General features: G+C 38.9%; 1 protein-coding gene across 1 annotated transcript in view; it reads right to left on the reverse strand.

Moving 5' to 3' along the window:
• Positions 1 to 19,099, reverse strand: part of IFIH1 (interferon induced with helicase C domain 1) — a 39,920-nt gene that overhangs the window by 4,594 nt on the left and 16,227 nt on the right. The window contains exons 4-12 of the mRNA XM_024204183.2: positions 17,592 to 17,675; positions 13,316 to 13,536; positions 11,829 to 12,042; positions 9,095 to 9,312; positions 7,455 to 7,571; positions 6,527 to 6,650; positions 6,180 to 6,407; positions 3,756 to 4,012; positions 1,170 to 1,319 (exon numbers count right to left, since the gene is read on the reverse strand). Coding sequence (XP_024059951.2) covers positions 1,170 to 1,319; positions 3,756 to 4,012; positions 6,180 to 6,407; positions 6,527 to 6,650; positions 7,455 to 7,571; positions 9,095 to 9,312; positions 11,829 to 12,042; positions 13,316 to 13,536; positions 17,592 to 17,675 — 1,613 coding nt within the window. The remainder of the gene's footprint in view (positions 1 to 1,169; positions 1,320 to 3,755; positions 4,013 to 6,179; positions 6,408 to 6,526; positions 6,651 to 7,454; positions 7,572 to 9,094; positions 9,313 to 11,828; positions 12,043 to 13,315; positions 13,537 to 17,591; positions 17,676 to 19,099) is intronic.

Genomic DNA, 19,099 nt, shown 5'->3' on the forward strand with positions numbered 1-19,099 from the left:
TGGGTGTTAAGGAGATATGGTACTAAAGGGATCATAAGACAAAAATCTTTGAAACTCAGAACCTAAGTTTTGCCCGGGGGGAAAAAAAAAGTGTTGCACACACAAACCCCATATTAGTTCACACATAAAATTCTAGCATTGACACAGTGGTATTTTGGGATGCAAGTGTTCCTTTGCATGTGTTATTTACCATAGCAAATGCCTTCACAATTCTATATTCTGTTTATTACTTGGACTGTAAACTTTTCTGAGCATGGGTGTCTTTTGTTATCTATTTGTACTGTGTCTAGCACACCAGGGCTGGGGCCTCCAGATTCCGATGCAATACAAATAATTAATATTGTCAGTGAATGATTTAGAATTTTTTTCCACTAAAAGCCTTTGTCATTTATTTTCGTGAGGGGGCGGGGAAGAGTTAGTAAATGAAAGCTCATTAAATCAATAGAAGGGGTGGGTACACTTCTCCTTCTGGAGCCCCTTCTCCAACATGGTACAAGGGAGTAAAGGCCAGCCCTTCACATTTGCTCTGCCCATCTTCCCTTCTATCTTCAGAAAGGGCCACTACAGATCTTAAATATTGTGAAGAGCTTTGAGCAGGCACTTTGCACCTGGGTGAATTTCACACTGTGCACAGGCAGAGGATGATGCATGGAAATGGCCTTCGTATACAACTGTGCAGAACACCTCTCTGAGCACCTTCCCTAGCCTCTGTCTGTCAGAGGGTGGAGATGGATGGCAGGAGAGAGATCACTTGATCATTGCCTGTTAGGTTCACTCCCTCTGGGGCACCTGGCATTGGCCATCGTAGGTAGACAGGATACTGGGATAAATGGACCTTTGGTCTGACCCGGTACGTCCTTTCTTATGTTCTTACGTTATGTTCTTATATGTTCCCTTTTAGTCCGCAAGGGTCCCAAGATTTGCTCCAAATATGATACGTACAATTCTAAAAAATCATCATTCGTATTAAACTGGTTTGAAAACAACCATCAGAGAGCGCATAGCTCCTGTGTATCACCTCCAATCCGCCTCCTGACTGAAAAAAGTTATTTTGGTTTTTAGACACGACAATGAGAAATGCTGACCTTATTTAAAACTACAGCAAAAACACAACCCCAAATACAAACCATATTAAAAAAAAAAAAGACCCATGTTGTAAACTGACATACCTGCACCATAGCTATTTCATTGGTGACAAGACCATACCGGATAACTATGTTACACTCTTTGATATCCAGGCCTTCTTCAGCCACAGTGGTAGCAATAAGTAGGTTGACGTTTCCAGCACGAAATTTACTGATTATTTCCCTTTGTTCATTCTGTAAAAACAATTCCATGAATTTGATTCAATATATTAACTTTCAGTGTTAACTTCTAGCACCTAAAACTAGTCACCCTTTCCTTTCTTTAAAAAGTGCAGTGAATTATGGCCAAAGTTTGAAAACTTGGGCACTTAATATTAGGCACCATATTTAAGCATTTTTAAGGGGATAAGAAACTACACCACTGACTTAAATGGGTGCTGTAGATGCACAATACCTTTGAAAAAGAAAAAAAATCAGGTCACTTTTATTTAAGCACCTTATATTAATATTAAGTGCCCAAATGTGGAAAATTTCACCCTATAATGTTAGTGAATTAGGAGGTGTCAGAGGGGTTGGACAATACCGGTTCTTTTTCTGTCATTAACAGCAGCACTGATAGAAAAAAAAATAAGGTCCTGATTTTCAGAGGTGCTGCGAACATCTGCCACTATCGCTGATTTCAACTGGAGTGATGGGGCTCAGCACCTCCATAACCAGGCCCAAAAGGTTTTTTAATTTCCCAATAATAATAATAATAATAATAATATTTTAATGTAAAATTTTCCTCTTTAGATAAACAGCATAGTGACTTGGCAATGAAAAAACTGGAGCACTGACCAGGCTTTTAGAACAAAACAATCTTGTGTGCAGGGACATGTGACATCTTTCGAAATCTTTCTACATGCTCTGTTCAGCTTTAGAAGCTAGCGGCTTTCAAAGAAAAGCTCTGTTTGCTCTTTTATCATTATACCATATTGCAAAAAATCTTCATCTAAACCAGAATCATGTCTCTGAGGGAACAATTCCTAACATATTTTTAAACTGAGAAACCCCGATGTAAATTGGTTCTGTCTAGCATGTAAACCACACTTGTTTTTTAAAGTGCTGAAATGATAGTCTGTCTCATTGGGAGCTAGAACAGAAACACAAGGGGAAAATTTAGCCAATTAGAACATTCATTTTTGAAATCTGAATAATTTTTGGCTGCAGAAAGTCACACAGAAAGCACAGTCAACAAACAGAATAGCATGAAGTAAACCAAACGGAGTGATTCATTGTGAATAATATTCATTGTGAATTTTGGCAATTTCTCATTCAATAATTATCCAGCCCTGGTGTGAAGCATATGGGCCTAATCAAATTAAGTAAACAGCAATACAAAAAACAGACAGAGGTCAATAACATTACAACTCTTTTCTTTTCAATTTAATACTAAATATGACAATAGGTATTATTTTTGTCTCTTAAAATACAATTTTTAAGGATAAATTGTATTTTACAAAAATTAGTTTAATATCCCACTTTAGTGCCAGAATATATATAAAGGGCCCAGGTCTGTCCTGCCCAGGCTGCCCCACTGAACTCAAGGGTTTGTACAGATGTAACAAATGACAGAAGTCAGTTCATTGATGTCAGTAGGCTTGTCACTGAGTGTTAGTCAAGTGGAATTCTGCCCATTATTTGAAAATCTACCTTACTTCTGTGAGCCCAATCCTTTGAAAACAATTGGGGATAGTTCTAATGTGAGTAGGACCATTAAGTGCTGCTCTCGGTGGTGTTTGCAGGAGGGACCCTTAACACAGAGTTCTGGGTTCTTCCCTGGAAGAGGTGACATTACGAACACCCAAAGCAGAAAATTCCCAACAATCCCTGCTCGTTTGGCCTTTGTAAGATCATCTCTTCTAGGGGAACCTTAGGCCTTGTCTTCACTGACACAAAGGTGTTTTGTTATGAGATAACTAATGCATGATAGTATCAGAGGGGTAGCCGTGTTAGTCTGAATCTGTAAAAAGCAACAGAGGGTCCTGTGGCACCTTTGAGACTAACAGAAGTATTGGGAGCATAAGCTTTCGTGGGTAAGAACCTCACTTCTTCTATCTGTTGCTAATGCATGATAGAATTTTAGAGTGAGATAATGAAGAGAAGACCAGGCACTTGGAATTTACACCAGGAAGTAGCAGGATCAGCACTATACCTTCCGCCGTCCTTGGCTACAGTGCCTTGTCTCCACTATGTTTGTACTGCATGATAGCTAATGGAGTGTTAGTTGTAACATGGTAAAAACACCCCTTTTTTGTCAGTGAAGACATAGCTCAGAATTCTGATCTCAGGACTCAACTGATAAGTGAGGGCGGGATGGTCTAGTTTTCAACAAATGTATTTTAAAATATGAATAGCACTTTGTACTTATGTAATGCTTTTCAACTAAGCCTCTCAAAGTGCTTTACCAAAGGTGGCTATGAGTGCCCCCACTCTTCAGATGGAGAAATGAGACACAAAGCAGGTAGGTGATTTGAAAAAGATCGCACAAAGTCAGACACAGATGTGGGACTAGAATTCAGGTCTCCTGACCCCCGGTCCTCTGCTCTAACAATTAAGACAAGCTGCCTCCTTTAAATATAAACACATTTTTAACACCACTCCTTTAGTTACATTTTCTGTTAGAGTTACCTGAGTCATGGGTTTAAATTCACTGTTATGCCCAGCGCCAATAAGGTAGTGAGCTTTAATTCCCACTTCTTCAAATTTTGTGTTGTCCTTAATCCACTGAAAAAGGGCAAATGCACTTTGCCGAGTCTTTGTGAAGATAATTCCCCTAGCTTCATCAGTCTTTGTGAACTCCTCCATTAAGGTGTTTCGCAACTGTGTCAGCTTCTCATTTTCATATTCCGGCTTTCCAGCCAACTCTTTCAGCTGTTTCTTTTTTGCTGTAAAAATAAATATAAAATCAACAAGATGCCATCATGTAAATAAATGCTTTAGAAAAGTCAAAAAGCAGAATGAATTTATATTTCTCCCATACAAGCTAATTCACACCACAGTATGAAGGGCTGGGACACAGCAATTTACTTTACAAACTACTTTATGTTACAACATTTTTGGGGTCTCAAGAATAAACAATACTTTAGCCCTTACACTACTCTACCGAACAGCTTGAGAAGTGTTGGCAGGCTTTATATTAAAAATCCCTACATTAAGACACACTGGACCTTACAACTGGAGTGCATTTGTGGGGTGGTGGCTTTGAGAGGACAGAGGCCATGCCCATTGAGGGACCCTTGTAAGGATGCCCCGCACTGACAATTTCCATTGCATGGAAGAAGCACCAGGTCTGGCTTATTGTCTGAAAAAAACGTTATACGTTCAGTGCCTTACAGAGGAATGCAAATTTCAGCTGAATGGCCTTAGACACGTTCATTACACTATATGTTTGCCACAGCATGGGAGGAGCATATAGTGAATTCCATCACACATAATGTGCTTTTTTGAGGGAATGAGACTTATTAATACTATCTTAGAATGTAATCAAATATTGGAGTTGTGACAAGTTTCTTTAGGCACTCTAATTAGTTAAAACCATTACACAGTGAAATCTACAGTAAGGACCACCTCCCATAGGCAATCCCCTGTCTTAAACAACAGAGAAAAATTAATGTAAAAATAAATTTCTTTCCCAGTGTCACTAATGCCACCTTCAGTAATAAAATGGAATAGATTTTTAATTTACTGTTCCCTCATTAGGCTCTTTGAATTTCATTCACTTTTGGCAATGAAAAACAGGCTAGTCTACTAAGTTTTACTTTCTGAGCTGTTTAACTTTCTAGTTCTCAGATATTAACCCGATGTTGACATGTTCAGGCTGCAAACATTTGAAGGGGTTTCCTTTAAATATAAACCTTCCTCCACTGGAAGTTGAAAAAAAAATATATCAAACATTTCTACTGTGACTGTTGTGCCTATTATCTCTTTGAGGCTTATCTACAATAACGTATGTTATCTATATTCTGTAAGGACCAGGCATATTTAAGATGCTATTAAATATTTTACAATAAATCTTTATAAGAAGTTTGGCTTTGCAGCGTGGTTTCACAAAACCTAAATTTTGTGACCTAATTTGATGGGGCCCTTTCTCTTTAGAATATCCCTCAGGTTTCCAGTACGCTTTATCTTTAGTAAAAAGCCATTTCTATTAGGAAGCTATTTTTCCTGGCTCACTAGGAGGTGTGCGTATGTGGTGGTGGAGGCACAGAGGGTTTGTATTTATAGCAACAAAGAACCCAACACACACTTCTAAATTCTAGATGGCAACTAGGATTTGGTCCAAATTATCAATCGGTCTGATCCTGTTCCCATTGAGGTCTATGGTAATTTATATTAACAATAATCAGAACTTTCTCCTCTGAATGAAAAGTAAAAATAGAGTGTGTGTTTTTTTGGCACAAGGGTTTGAATTAAAAGAGCCATAGCAAATCAGAAGCATAGCTTGCCTTATTTATTGTACTAAAAAATGTTAGTCTAGCTGCAATAGGCCGAGACTACCAAACAACTATCCACATGACAGAACCACCCCTACAATTAGCAGTCACAGTTGTTCTTGTTGGCAGCCTGAGAAGAAGGGCAGAGGATTTAATGATCATGTTTGAAGAACCTCACATAGCCCATCAAACAACCATCTGACAGAAACAAGTTTCAGTCATCAACCTAGACTGGATTCACACCAGTGACCTAGACATGAGAGACTGCGTCTCACAATTATCAATCCCCAGAAACTTCAAGTACCTGACAGACTGGTTAACGTGCGATAAATGATCTCCTGAGCTTGCATCAGAAATATGCAAAATCTTGAATACGAGAATACACTTTTGTACAATGGACTATACCATTAGATATGAAAATATCGTATGATGCTGACAGGGTGTTTAATATATTTTATACAGTATGCTGTGACATACAAACTCTATAGCACTGAATGCCATAGAAGTGTCTAGGAACTAATAAGTACCAATGCAAATCACATATTACGTCAGCAGTGTATACTAGTCAGCTGCATGGATTTCAGATTTTACAAAGTATCAACGTATAGTTCATGCTCACCGTAAAATAACTTTATCAGAAACGTATCTGTTTCATCTAGTTTTGATGCTACTGGTTCATCGTCGTCTTCATTTACTGTTGTTTTCTTGCTTTTCTCCTCCTTATAGAAGTTATTGAGGTGGTTGTATGCATCGATCATTCGGATAGTGTCATTAATTTGCAGGGCATCATTATATTTCTTTAAATGCTCTGCACAAACACGTTCTTTACGGTTTTCTTCTTTTGCAGCTAAAAACAGAACATATATATACACATCTGTATCTGTGCCTGTTTGTATGGCTGCACACACAGATGGCTAAAACACCTCCAAAGTCATGATGCATTTATGTTAAAAAATACTTTAATACCTTTTTTCTCCTCTTTAACCGCCCACTGTTCGTAGGGCTGAGTTCCAAATTCAAATGTTGGGTTGAGGTGACAATAATTTTGAATTTCTGTCATGATTTCTGTAATTTTCTCTCTAAAGGGATCCTAAAAGCACATGGATAAAAAGTAATTAAACTTACAATCGTTATTCTGCCAGCAACAAAAATGGACTGACCTTTTCAGTTTAATATTGTCTACAGGAAATTCCTTAAACAAAAATTTGTTTCAGAAAACAATTAAGGTTGCTGAAGATACTTGCTTATCTAAACACTTAAAGCCAAGGAAATGAATAGCTAAGGACATCATAAATATTATACTGTCCACATAATACATTTCTAATGAATATAAAGTAATGCAAATTTCCTCACAACACAAACTTAACTATGACCCTAAATTAATACTATTCTTTCTGTTATCTCAAAAATATAAGAGCAACCCAAAGCCCTTTTGAAAAGGAAAGAAACATTTTACATTCAGCTTGACATTTGTCTACAGAAATACAGTGCGTCATTAATTTCAACATACACCTCTACTCCGATATAACACTGTCCTCGGGAGCCAAAAAATTTTACCGCGTTATAGGTGAAACCGCGTTATATTGAACTTGCTTTGATCCGCCGGAGTGAACAGCCCCGCCCCCAAAGAGCACTGCTTTACCACGTGATATCCGAATTCGTGTTATATCGGGTCGCGTTATATCGGGGTAGAGGTGTATATAAATTTTGTTTCTTTTTCCAATGAGTTCATTTATTGTTGGATGAGTAGAAATACTGTGGATCACTATCAACCTGCAGGGCAATAGCGTTGGCCTAAAAAACCTTGACTCCAGTCAATACCTCTTTAAAGATGAACGTACTTTACTGCTTAGATTTTGCAAAAACAAAACAAGACAAAAACAAAACATCATACCCTTCTTTTGTCATCTGCAATCACAAACTTCTTATATGGTTCCTTCACCTGATCTTTCAGCTGGGAGACATGTTCTTCAACAGTCATGAGTCTATATGCATCAAGATTAGCACAAATCTGGAAGGAGAAAGATTTTTGTTTTACTTTTCATATATTTTATGAGTTATTCTACATAAACAGTTGGATGAGTATACTGTGCCTTCTTTATTTATATACATGTTTTAACATGGTATCTGATCTAATTTAAGTTCTTCCTTAAAAAGACAGTGTGCACATCCTACGTATCCTATATAGTTCTGCAAAATGTAAAGAAGTGTGGGAAAAGCATCTGAGATAAGCGAATCAAACCACACTGTAAATCGAAGATGAGCCTTCCTGTATAGAGGAAACAAACAAATGTAACTATCAGCTTAGATTGCAAAATGGGAATTTGAGATGAAAAAAAAAAAAGTACATCAAGATTTAGACATGAAAAATCTAGATCAAAAAGACTTTGGATACATGTAGGATAATAAAGTGGAATATAGGAAATTGGGTTTCAGAGAGTAATTATAAAAGTAAGAGCTGGACCTTTTTGGAACATGAAACATGTAGACATTTGCCTGTTAACTGCACAGATTGAGAGATTTTTTCACTTTTGATGTTTTCAGTAAGAAAATATTTTCTCTCTATTATATTAATCTCAGTGACGATAAAGGGAAACATTTATATCTTCATGAATGTAGAAAACAAAGGGTATATGACATCAGCAGTAGCAATCTATTTGCAATAGTCTAGAAATCTGAATTGCAACATTTCTTCATCAAAAATTAAACCAAAAACAAATATCCTATTTACTACGTTTTCAATACAGATGAAGACTATAGGTTTTCTGGTTTTCTTTAAGACAGCAAGTGGCTGTATTTTTAAAAGTACCTCACAATTCTTCCTAATCTAACTGGCTTGAGACAACACAACTTCTTCTTATAGGGCATGCCTATTCAACAGTGATTGGCTCACCTAGAAATTGCACTGAGGCATTGGGCTAAATTCTGCTTTTTGTCTCACCAATATAATTCCAATGGAGTCCATTTAAAATAGAGTTACATGGGATTTACAGCTGTGTAAATAAGAGCAGAAGTTGGCTACTGTCTCCAGAATCATCTTATGCAAATTACCCATTCTTCCTTCCTAATTAGAAGTTCTAATTGTTAGAAATTTACACCTTTGATTGCTTATTGTTCTATCCACAACAATTGCTGCCTGTTTAAGCATTACTGGATTGTTTCCCACCTTCTTCAACCCACACAAATGTTGAAGCTCTAAAATATCAGCAGCTCTAAAAAACACATCTAAAAAACAACATGTTCCTGCAGGACATGACAGTACTCTACAATTTCCAGAGCACTGATGGGATTTGTAGGTTTCTAATAATAAAGTGAAGCCAACCCTATCTATTTACCAGATCCTGCAAATCCTTACTCATGCAAATGATTTCACTAACTTCAAAGGGACAACTTACTTATGAGGTTTACAGAATCAGGCCTATGTACCCACCAAAAATTAGGGGATTCATTTACAGCAAAATACTGACTTCAATAGGAATTTTGCTTGAATAAGATAATATTCCTGGGTGATTTGCAACTTTAAGGGCTACTTACTTTCAGAATATGTTCTTCAGCTTTCTGATGAGTTCTTGCTCCTCCTACGCCAGGTGAAGCAGTTAGTCCCAGGATCTGAGGCTGTGGAATCAAGGGTTTGTTTTCTTTTCTGAATCTATTGTTTTTCATCTTTTCTTTTAAATAACGTCGCATTATATTGTTATAGACGCCTTCCTTCTGGGTGTGATGACATTCATCAATAACAATGAGAGAAAAGTCTGGAAAACACACCCAGTACAAAATGGTTAAGATTTCCTTTGAATGCAGTACTGGAGTAAATCAATCTTCTTACAGCAAAGGATACCATGCCACTAATGAAGAGAGACCCTGTAAATCTGTTTGGGATCTAAAATATATTTGCTTTAAAAGAAAGTAAATTTCATGCAATATCCCTGGAGGGTTTTGTTTATTATGTGTATGTATTGCAATGTGCTTTGAAATCTGTTTGAAACAGCACAATTAAAGTGCAAAGTATTTTTTTACATTATATAAACTGCCTTTTGTTGTTGCAAGAATGAACCCCAGAAACACACTTTTTTAACCATGTGTTCAACAAACTGTGCTTTGTTATTTATTTATGGGAGCACCTATGACGTGTTAAATGCTTTCCAGACATTCAGGAATGGATGGCCTTGCCCAAGAAGCTCACAGTCTAAGCAGACAGAGGTTTTTTCCCTTAAGAAAGAAAGAAAAAAGAAAAAAAGAAATACAAGATGGGGAGGAGGGCAAGCTATATATAGAAGAGATACACAAAAGCCACTGGAAAGAATACAGAAATGTTAAGTTACTGTATCATCACCAGTGTCTTGTAATTGGGGAAACTGAGGATAATTAGATATTGTTTGCTTGTTTTTCAAGACCAGAGGTGGCTGGAAGACCTTGTTCCAGAGACTTTGGGGGGGAGGGGGGAAAGGCAGGGACCAGAAGCCCTGTAATGTAGGGTGGGGCAGGGCTCCTTTCCCTCCCAGGAAATTGGGGGGAAGCTCTCCGAAGAAGGGCAGTATATATGCTGCCTTCTCCTTCGGAAGAGAGAATGCACCACCATGGAGAAGGAAGCCAGACCCAGAATGCTGAGCTCCCACTAGGAAGTACATGATTGGCAGCCCCAAGAAAAACAGTCTGGGGCAGGGTAAGAGCTCCACCTGTGGCAGAATAACTGGAGAGGAGTATGAACTTTTGTGTTGCTGTAATGGACTTTATATTTGGGACAATGAAGACCATTTGACTTGCTTTTCGCTATTAACTCAGCCCCAGGAGGGGGTTGGTGGAAGTCCTGAGAAAGGCTGCGGGGAGATCCAGAGGGAACCCAAAAGAGAGGGAACAGAGTGAAGGTGCTGCAGAAGCACCCGTGGCCAAGAAGGGGCGCTCCGTAACTGGTAACCCTGCCCCAAAAATGCAAAGCAGAAGCATGCAGTACTCTACAGTTAGAAAAGGGACTGTGTCAAGGATGCTCTATACTATTTTAAAATCACAGGGTGGCAATCAAAGACATAAAACATCTCCCTGTTCTATTTGCATATGTAGGCAGTGGAGTGAAATTTAAGACTCCTGTTTAAAAAGGCCATGAGAAAAGATAAGGAGCAAGGGAGGAGATGTGGAGAATGAACAACGGGCACTTTACCTTAGGGCTGAATATTGACAGCTAGGAAAGGAGATTAGCTTGTGGTATATATTCACTGAGGAGATGTGTATGTCCTCACACAGTGCCCTAGTACGTCAGAATGGGCACAGCCCATTTTGCTTTGTCCCAAAGTATTGCAGGACTATTGCTATAGTACCAGCAGGTTGTCAGAGTCTCCTGAATTGGATTCTTATAACACCTATTTTGCCCTTCCACTTGGAACCTGTGTATTTTGGAAGGCATTACTGTTGTTATTCAGAGGGGCCTAGCCTACCAGAATAGGTGCATTTCCGCTATGGAAATGGGACACATGATTTGGAGACTACAGGTGGCAGGATCCACAGCTTGGGTGAAATCGTGGCCCCACTGAAGTCAATGGAGTCAGGCGCACGCGCTGTAGCTCCACTGCTGGTCTATTGCTGGGAAATAGGAGAATTCCTTCCCATTCCCCTCACAGATCCCTTTATTAATTTGGGCAAGTAGTTTAACTTCTGTGGACCTTAGTTTCTCCAACAATGGGATATTATTATAGTTGCCTACCTCACAGAGTTGTGATGTTGAGCAATCCCATTTCTCTGTGTGTGTGTGTGTAAAGGAATATAACAGCTAAGGACTCAAGTACAATTCGGCTTTGAAAAGTGACTATGTAAAAATGCTATCTTACTACTCAACAAAGTGGTTCCTATTCTGTATTCAGTCATATCTACTTAACTAAAATAAAGTTCTTACTGTTTTTTGTCCATCATTGCTATTGGATCAACACAGCTAAGATTGCATCAGCTGGATTCTATTCCCTTTTGCATCATCCACATAATTGTTTACTAGATTCCAGTCAGTTCACTTTGGCAAACACATTGAAGGGAATGGAGATGCAAAGGTATCACTCTGTCTAATTTGGCTGCCAAAATTTTTATTTCTGGTGATGGTGCGCAAGAGGGCAAGAATTCATCTTGACTCTCACAGCTCAGGTTGAGTTTGCAAGGTTAACAATTAGAAAAACAGCAGTAAGAAACAATGAGCATGGAACCGCACCATGCCTTTTTCACACTGACACTTTCCGGAGAGGAACCACACGTTAAGTCCCCCAAAGAAAACCTAGAGTGAAAAACTTGCCTGATAACTGGACACCTTCTTCATCATCTTCTGTGGTTGCATTCAACAGTGAATTCTCAAGGATCTGGGCAGTACTGATAATGACATCATTCTTTCTTACAACTTCAGGAAATGAGATTTTCAGCTGAGAATCACCACTTAATCCAGTAACCCGATACCAATGCTTCAGGAATGGGTTGAACTCTTTTCTGAAATGCTGCTCCACTAGTGGTACCTGAATAAAAGTTTCCAGAGAAGAATTTGAACTACACAGGACACGCAGAATTAATTCTATAAAACGCATATCACACATCAAATGATTGTTAGCTAACAAACTTCCATTCTGTGTAAACCAGTATTTATTCTATAACAGTATCCCCAGACCTTTTATATGAGCTTGTCACACTGGATACCCATACCTTTATTACATATTTTGGGGTAAATTTCTTCTCTAAGTACACAAAATACCCATTGGCATTAATGGAATATAGAGTACATGCACTGTGAGAGAATATACCCCAATCTAGACAGAATTATTAATGCCTATAATACTACAGACCTTGGGTATTTTGTGCTACAGAGACAGTGGAAAATGCCCAATGGCAAAGTACTGTACTAAGGACTGTACTGTATTTTTATGAGAGTGGGTTTACTGGATTTTTACATCAAGAATGAAAAATCTTCTAAAGGTTTCATTAATTAGTTATTTAGGGGCATGTTCCCCCCCCCCACACACCCCTAATAATGTGGTAAAAAAATCTATCCACCAAAATTTTTAATACAGATATTTTTATTAAACTCTAGAGAAATATTTTAACAAATAGATTTTAAAGACACACCGACAATTTAAATATTATTTAAGTTAAGGGTATAGGCTATACTTTTTTGTTTATTTACACAATTCTAATGTGAATAGAAATATTTGTATAGTATTTTAAAATTTCAGTGAGAACAGTTTTAATTTATACATTCCATTGCAGTGCTGTAAACTTAAACTTGTTCTTCCTCAACAGAACCACTTAGAAAAACTGGCTAAAAATTGCTACAAAGAAAAGCGAAACCCAGCAGATGGCCTTCATTATCAAACTCAGGTATAAAAATATCATAATGATGAAACATACATTTTGATTTTTTTTAAATAATATTTTCAATTTTCATCTAAACTGTTCTAAGTAACACAGATAATGGTAATTTTTTTTCTCTATATAATTGATAGGGCAGATTAGCTTCTCAGTTGTACTGATGTAAATGGGAATCCTTTGGATTTACACCAGCGTAATGGAGATCAGAATCTGGATCACTGCCCTCTTAAACATAGCTCGATTCAAAGAATTTATTGGCATAATGATTTGTGCTTAATTTAAAAGATTAATATTAACATGGTATACACGGCCCTGCCTCAGCTCAGGGACTGGACTAGATGATTTCTCAAGGTCCCTTCCGGCCCCACATTTCTGATAATGCAAAAAGCTTTAATCTGCTATTCCTGTTATAATGGCACAGGATACCTTATTCACAAGTACTATAACTTTTCCAGGCTCTGATGCTCTTTTCTTCTTATCCAAATGCTCTTTGGTAATGTAAACAGCCACTCTGGTTTTACCACTGCCTGTAGGGAGACATATTATAACGTTCTCCCCATTCAGTGCTGGTTTTGCAACCTCCATCTGGTAATCTCTGAGAATCAGCTCTGGTTCAGGGGAAGCTCTTTTGTCCATATTGTCCTCATCTAAGAGGATGGAAAAATACAAACAGTCAAACAGAGGAAATCACCAGCAAATTCTACAAATAACATGGGAAAAGTTTAAATATAATACAAATTTAAACATGACATATGTTTTCCGAGTAAAATGAAGGCCTCTCCATGTAACTGCTTTTGTCTTGTGCAAATCTGAACAATTTCCCTTATACTAACAGAAAAATCTGGCGTAGATAACTGGACATGTCCAAAAGTTTTACTTTAATTAATCTAAGGGACTTCCTGGGTTGAAAAGCAGCCCAGTCAGAGGCTTGTTCAGAATAAACATAATCAGGAAATAGGCAAAGCCAGTTATATGTGTTAATTTATTACTTAACACCTATAGAGCCAAATCCTCCAATACAAGTAGGGGCAGTGGAAGTAAGTCCTCGAATGCTGTGAGCTAGTATAGTTCTATTGATGGATGTTAAAGGAAACAATCTCTGCATACCATAGGGCTCTGTAAGGACTCTGTCTGAGTATGAAGCAAAGCTTTTCAGTACATGATCCACAAACTGAGAATCCACCACCAAAACCACTGTTTGAGGAGGGAGTATAGTGACTGGAGACGCTAAGGCAGCCCGGGGGCAGTAGTGGCCTTTGTACAGCTCTACTGCTGCTCTTTATTTAGTCATCTGCCACAGAATCCCCCCCTCACATATCCCATTTATTTGGGCTTTGTGCAGGACCAAGGATTTGGTCCATAATAAGTAGTCCAGATTCTGGAAATCTATGTCTCCTGAAATACTGCTAACCTTTCATTGATATGTATAATCCCACATGAATTACATTACTGCCACGCCTTCACTGCTGTTACCTATGCTAGCTAGATTAAAGCTAGCACAGGTATGCTTCCCCATGCTACAATCCCATCTTCACTTGCCTCCCAAGGGTATGTCTATAGTGCACTCTGAGGTGTGATTGCAGCACAGGCAGGCATATCCATGCTAGCATGGCTGAAAAGAGTAGAGTAGATGCAGCAGCAAGGGCTAGCAATGCGAATATGGTGCAACCACACCTCAATTTGCAGTGTAGACATAATCTGAGTGACATTATGGGCTCAATGCTAATCTCGCAGCACAAAGACAGCAGGAACAGGATCAAGCCCTGAGTTGATGCATATTAACTTACTGCATTTTAAAAGGCAGAACTTATTTCTACACTATTGTATATACATTTATTTAAGATTTATTTTATTTTCAACCATATTTTTATAGAATTCTCTTTATATGTTCTCAAAGTGCTTACATTCCACAGCAAAGATAAAGACACTATTTCACTAAACAAAAAACAAATCACAAACCCCGCTCTCATTGTCTGATGAGATCACTGGATGAAGAATTGCAGGGCTTTTAACATCACTGTTACTTATTTTGTGTATAATGTGTTCCATTTTTTGTATCTGATTCCATTAAATAAAACTAAACTAACAGAATTTAATGAACCTTGAGAAAAGACTGCTGATGGAAACATCCGGGTTCCATTTCTAAGTGTTTTTCGCTTGTTTTATCTTTTAGTCTGAGTGCAGTACTATCTGAGCAAAGGAAAATTCACACCAGAGAGTGCTTGGCAGTAGTCATCTAACTACTACTGCTCCGTTTTGAGGAAGTGCATTTGTTTGCTTTCTGCTTGGCTAAATCCAATAGATTAATCATATTGAAACTAGCACTGTATCACCAGTCTGTTTGGTTAACTTTCAATGTCTTGAAATCCTCAAACTAACCTAACCGCTTTAGGAAAATATTTCTCTTTCTTCTATATCTTTTTTCCTCTCTTTTGATAAACATATAGATTTACATTTTTTTTTAAAGAATGTCCTTTATGCGATGTCCTTTTCTCCCAGTTAGCTGTTTCCCTGAAAGGCTCATATGAATTGCTGTGCTGGATCTACTCACACGATCAGTATTTCTTGCTTTGCATCCTTTTCCTAACCTCCATTTTTTTTTTAAAGAAAAATTATCTTTGAATATCAAACTGCCATCAAACCTAAGTGAAGGACAAAAACTTCAGTACAGTAAAACACTATTAGTAAACCACTGATGACAGTATTACAGCGCCCTTGACACTCATTTAAAATACCAAACTTTGTCATTAGCAGGAGGCCTCTCTCTCTCCTTAGCTCTAATATTGGCCTTTACTAGATTTGCTAGATGAGTAAAAACAAACAAACCATAGTTTATCAAGAATTGTGTTAGCAAACATATTTTAATGAACATCTTTTTAAAACCCGACTGTAGACAGAGCAAGCTGTATTTTAGCATGTGTTAACTGGTCCTGGTGAACCCCAGGGCTCACCTTCAACAAGTTAACACATTAATAAAAAAATGTAAAACCCCTTTTATCCCATTCCCTGAGTGATTAATGTTTGTACATTTTGAACATATATAGCACGACGACCTGACCCAATGCCCACTGAAGTCAATGGGAATCTTTTCGTAGACTTCAGTTGGTGTTGGACCAGGCCCTATATGAAGGTTTCATATTATTAATATTGGTTTCATGAATGCCTTATGTTGGTTTTATTAGACAGATTGTGTCAGCTGGTTATATCTGGAGACCCAGATTGTTCCCAGCCGCCACACAAAGGGGAGCCAGAGGCAATCTTTATTAGGGCTAGATCCCTGAAGACAAAAGGTTTCCCTTTGATGGCAACCGAGCTCTGCCTAGGACGATCCACAATGATACTTAGGTATTGCTCTGCTCATGTTGCAGCGCTTAACCCCTAGCCACTCTGCTGCCTCGTGAAATTCTCAGCCCCTGAGTTAGGTGCTTAGGCCATGTATTGTATAGGGAGAGTGAGGCACCTAAGGAGGTGATCCTCAGAAACCAGCAAGCTGAGCAGGGAGCCATCTAAACTAGCCGGGAGTGAAATGCACAGGAAAGGGACAGATCTTTGGGGCCAGAGCCTCAAAGTTATTTAGGTGTCTGATTCCTATTAATCCTGGCCTTAAGTCCCTTACTGATGGGCCAGAGGCTGGTGCCGCCCTCAAAACAGAGGCCTTTCTCACAAAAAAATCCAGGGGGGAGGGGGAGCAAAAGAAAAGAGAGTGAGAATGCACAAGAGCTAAGTGAGTGGGGCACTGGGATGTAGGAGACCCAAGCTCAAATCCCTGCTCTGTCTGATCTTGAGCAGAGACTTGAACCTATCTTCCCCACCTCTCAGGTGAGTGCCTTAACCAGTGGGCTATAGAATCAGTCTCTCTCTGGCCCAATCAATATTTAGTTATTTATACTAAATGGAACAGTCCCAACAAGAGAGATAGAGAGCCACCCCTCAGAATACTCAACAGTCTGGTGGTTAGGGCACTCAGCTGGGATGTGAGAGATGTTGGTTCAAGTCCCTGCCCAAGGCATTCCCCCTCTTAGTTTGAAAATCTTGCTGTGGGTCCTCTGGGACTAGGGCGCTGAGGAGCTGGCTAGCTGTGGGGTGGAGTCAGCAATTAGTCAGCTTTGCAAACATTGACTAGCGGAAACTTAGGTGTCATGGGGACATAGGTGGCAGCTGAGCAGTGATTTTGTGAATGTCAGTGGTGCCTAAATGTTGGATGTATGTGCCTAAATACCTTTGTGTAGCTGGCTCTAAGTGATTTAGGAACACAAGTCTCTCTAATTTTCAGTGGAACTTGTTCTCCTAAAGTCACACAGTTGCTCATGAAAAATCTTGTCCCTACCCCTTAGATCCCTCAAAACATAACCAGTCAAAGTGCTGCTAAAACTTGTTCCCTCTCACTGCCTTATTCAGGGGCTGAGCACAAACTGACTCTCTTTTCCGGGATGCACTTTACTTTGACGGAAGTTGCAGAAAAGGCAAGTGATGAATTACTTTATGGCACGTCGCATATCGTTAGGCATTTATATTATGGAAGAGCCCAGAGGACCCAGTCAGGATCCCACTGTGTTACGTGAAACTAGAGTCCTTGCCCCGAAGAGCTTACAGACTAAGCTGGAGCTCACAATGAAACCGTCGTTCTTGGTACAGAACACTCCATGTGCTTGCTCCCATACATCTTATTTCACGCTTACTAGAATATATAAAGAAATCGTACCTGAATCACCACTTGTGGCGCTACTGTGTCCCATGCTTTCATTTAAGCAACTGACACTTGCATCTGGCAAACTGACATCAGACTCTGTAAAAGATAACATTAAAAATAAATCTAAATGTTTTATGACATAAGAATATTTCCCTGCGTGCTTGTAGTTAACACTGTATTTCAACAAAGGCATGCCAAAAAGCTGAGGGGAGCTCCAAGTTATGTTAGCTGCAGCAACAGGCTGTGGTGGCTGACAATCTAGAGGGGAACCAAGCATTCAGTCCTGCTCCCTATACCAAGGCTGTGGTGCGCGCAGGAGAGAGAGGTGCAGATAGTATAGAATCAGCTATGCCATAGGAGGATTCCATACTGTCAGGGGGAATGCTTGCCTACCCCTATAGGGCAATTTTCCAGCTTTAAGAAGTGGCCAGACCCAGGCCCAGCATTTAGCTTTGTGTGAACTGGAGGAAGAACTGCTGTGGTAACCTGTAGAGACGCCCATCTCCCAATAAATCTAAAGACTTTGTGGTTTGCAAACTGTAGAAGTAAAAATGATTCCTTGGGAGACCTATTTTGACACTTTAGGCTACAGACATAACCAGACAATAACAGAATAAGAAAGTTGAAGTTAAACATGAATGTGCTAGGACCTCAAATTTCTTTAAAGTGTACAGGAAGTTCACCAGCACTTTTTGGTCTAATTTATTACTTTCAAAACTGACAGTCATAAAAATCATTTACATATGTACCCTGCACTCCCAAAGCTGACACAACGTATCTTGTCAGATTTCTTAATGTTTTTTCTTGGGGTTTATCTTGTTGAAATATATAAATATAAAAACAGCAAGGACTAACAAGTTACAGAAGTTTACTGTGACAAATCTAACTTCCAATAATAAGAGGCTTACAAGCAAGTCTTAACAAACTCAATACCTGGATTTGCTTTTCCTTGCCAGCTTGGCAAACAATGAGATATCAAGAGACAAAATGAGCTTTCCTTCTTGGGTATTACTATTACCAGTCAGAAAGGCTATATAGGTCAGTTCAGTCCCTACAATCTCACTGCCTTTAATTGACTTCTACAGGTGTAACTGATTGGAACTTAGTAAAATTTAAAAAAATCTATTATTTGTATTACAGTACCATCCAGAGGCCCTAATCTAGTCTGGTGCCCCACTGTGCTTGCAGTTATGTAAGCATATATGAAGACATGGCTCCTCTCCTACAGAGCTTAAGACAAAATTTCATTTTATTAATTTTAAACCTAAAATTTCAGTCTAAAAACTAAGTGAAAATCTTATACTTACACAGTATTGTTCCCAGGGCCGGCTCCAGGCACCAGCTTGCCAAGCAGGTGCTTGGAGCGGCCACTCTGGAGAGGGGCGGCATGTCCAGCTATTCGGCGGCAATTCGGCGGACGGTCCCTCACTCCCACTTGGAGCGGAGGACCTTCCGCCGAATTGCCGCCGCAGATCGCGATCGCGGCTTTTTTTTTTTTTTTTTTTTTTTTTTTTTTTGTT

This window comes from Terrapene carolina, unplaced genomic scaffold (assembly GCF_002925995.2).
Source record: "Terrapene carolina triunguis isolate 2854851 unplaced genomic scaffold, T_m_triunguis-2.0 Scaffold62, whole genome shotgun sequence".
Taxonomy (NCBI): domain Eukaryota; kingdom Metazoa; phylum Chordata; order Testudines; family Emydidae; genus Terrapene; species Terrapene triunguis.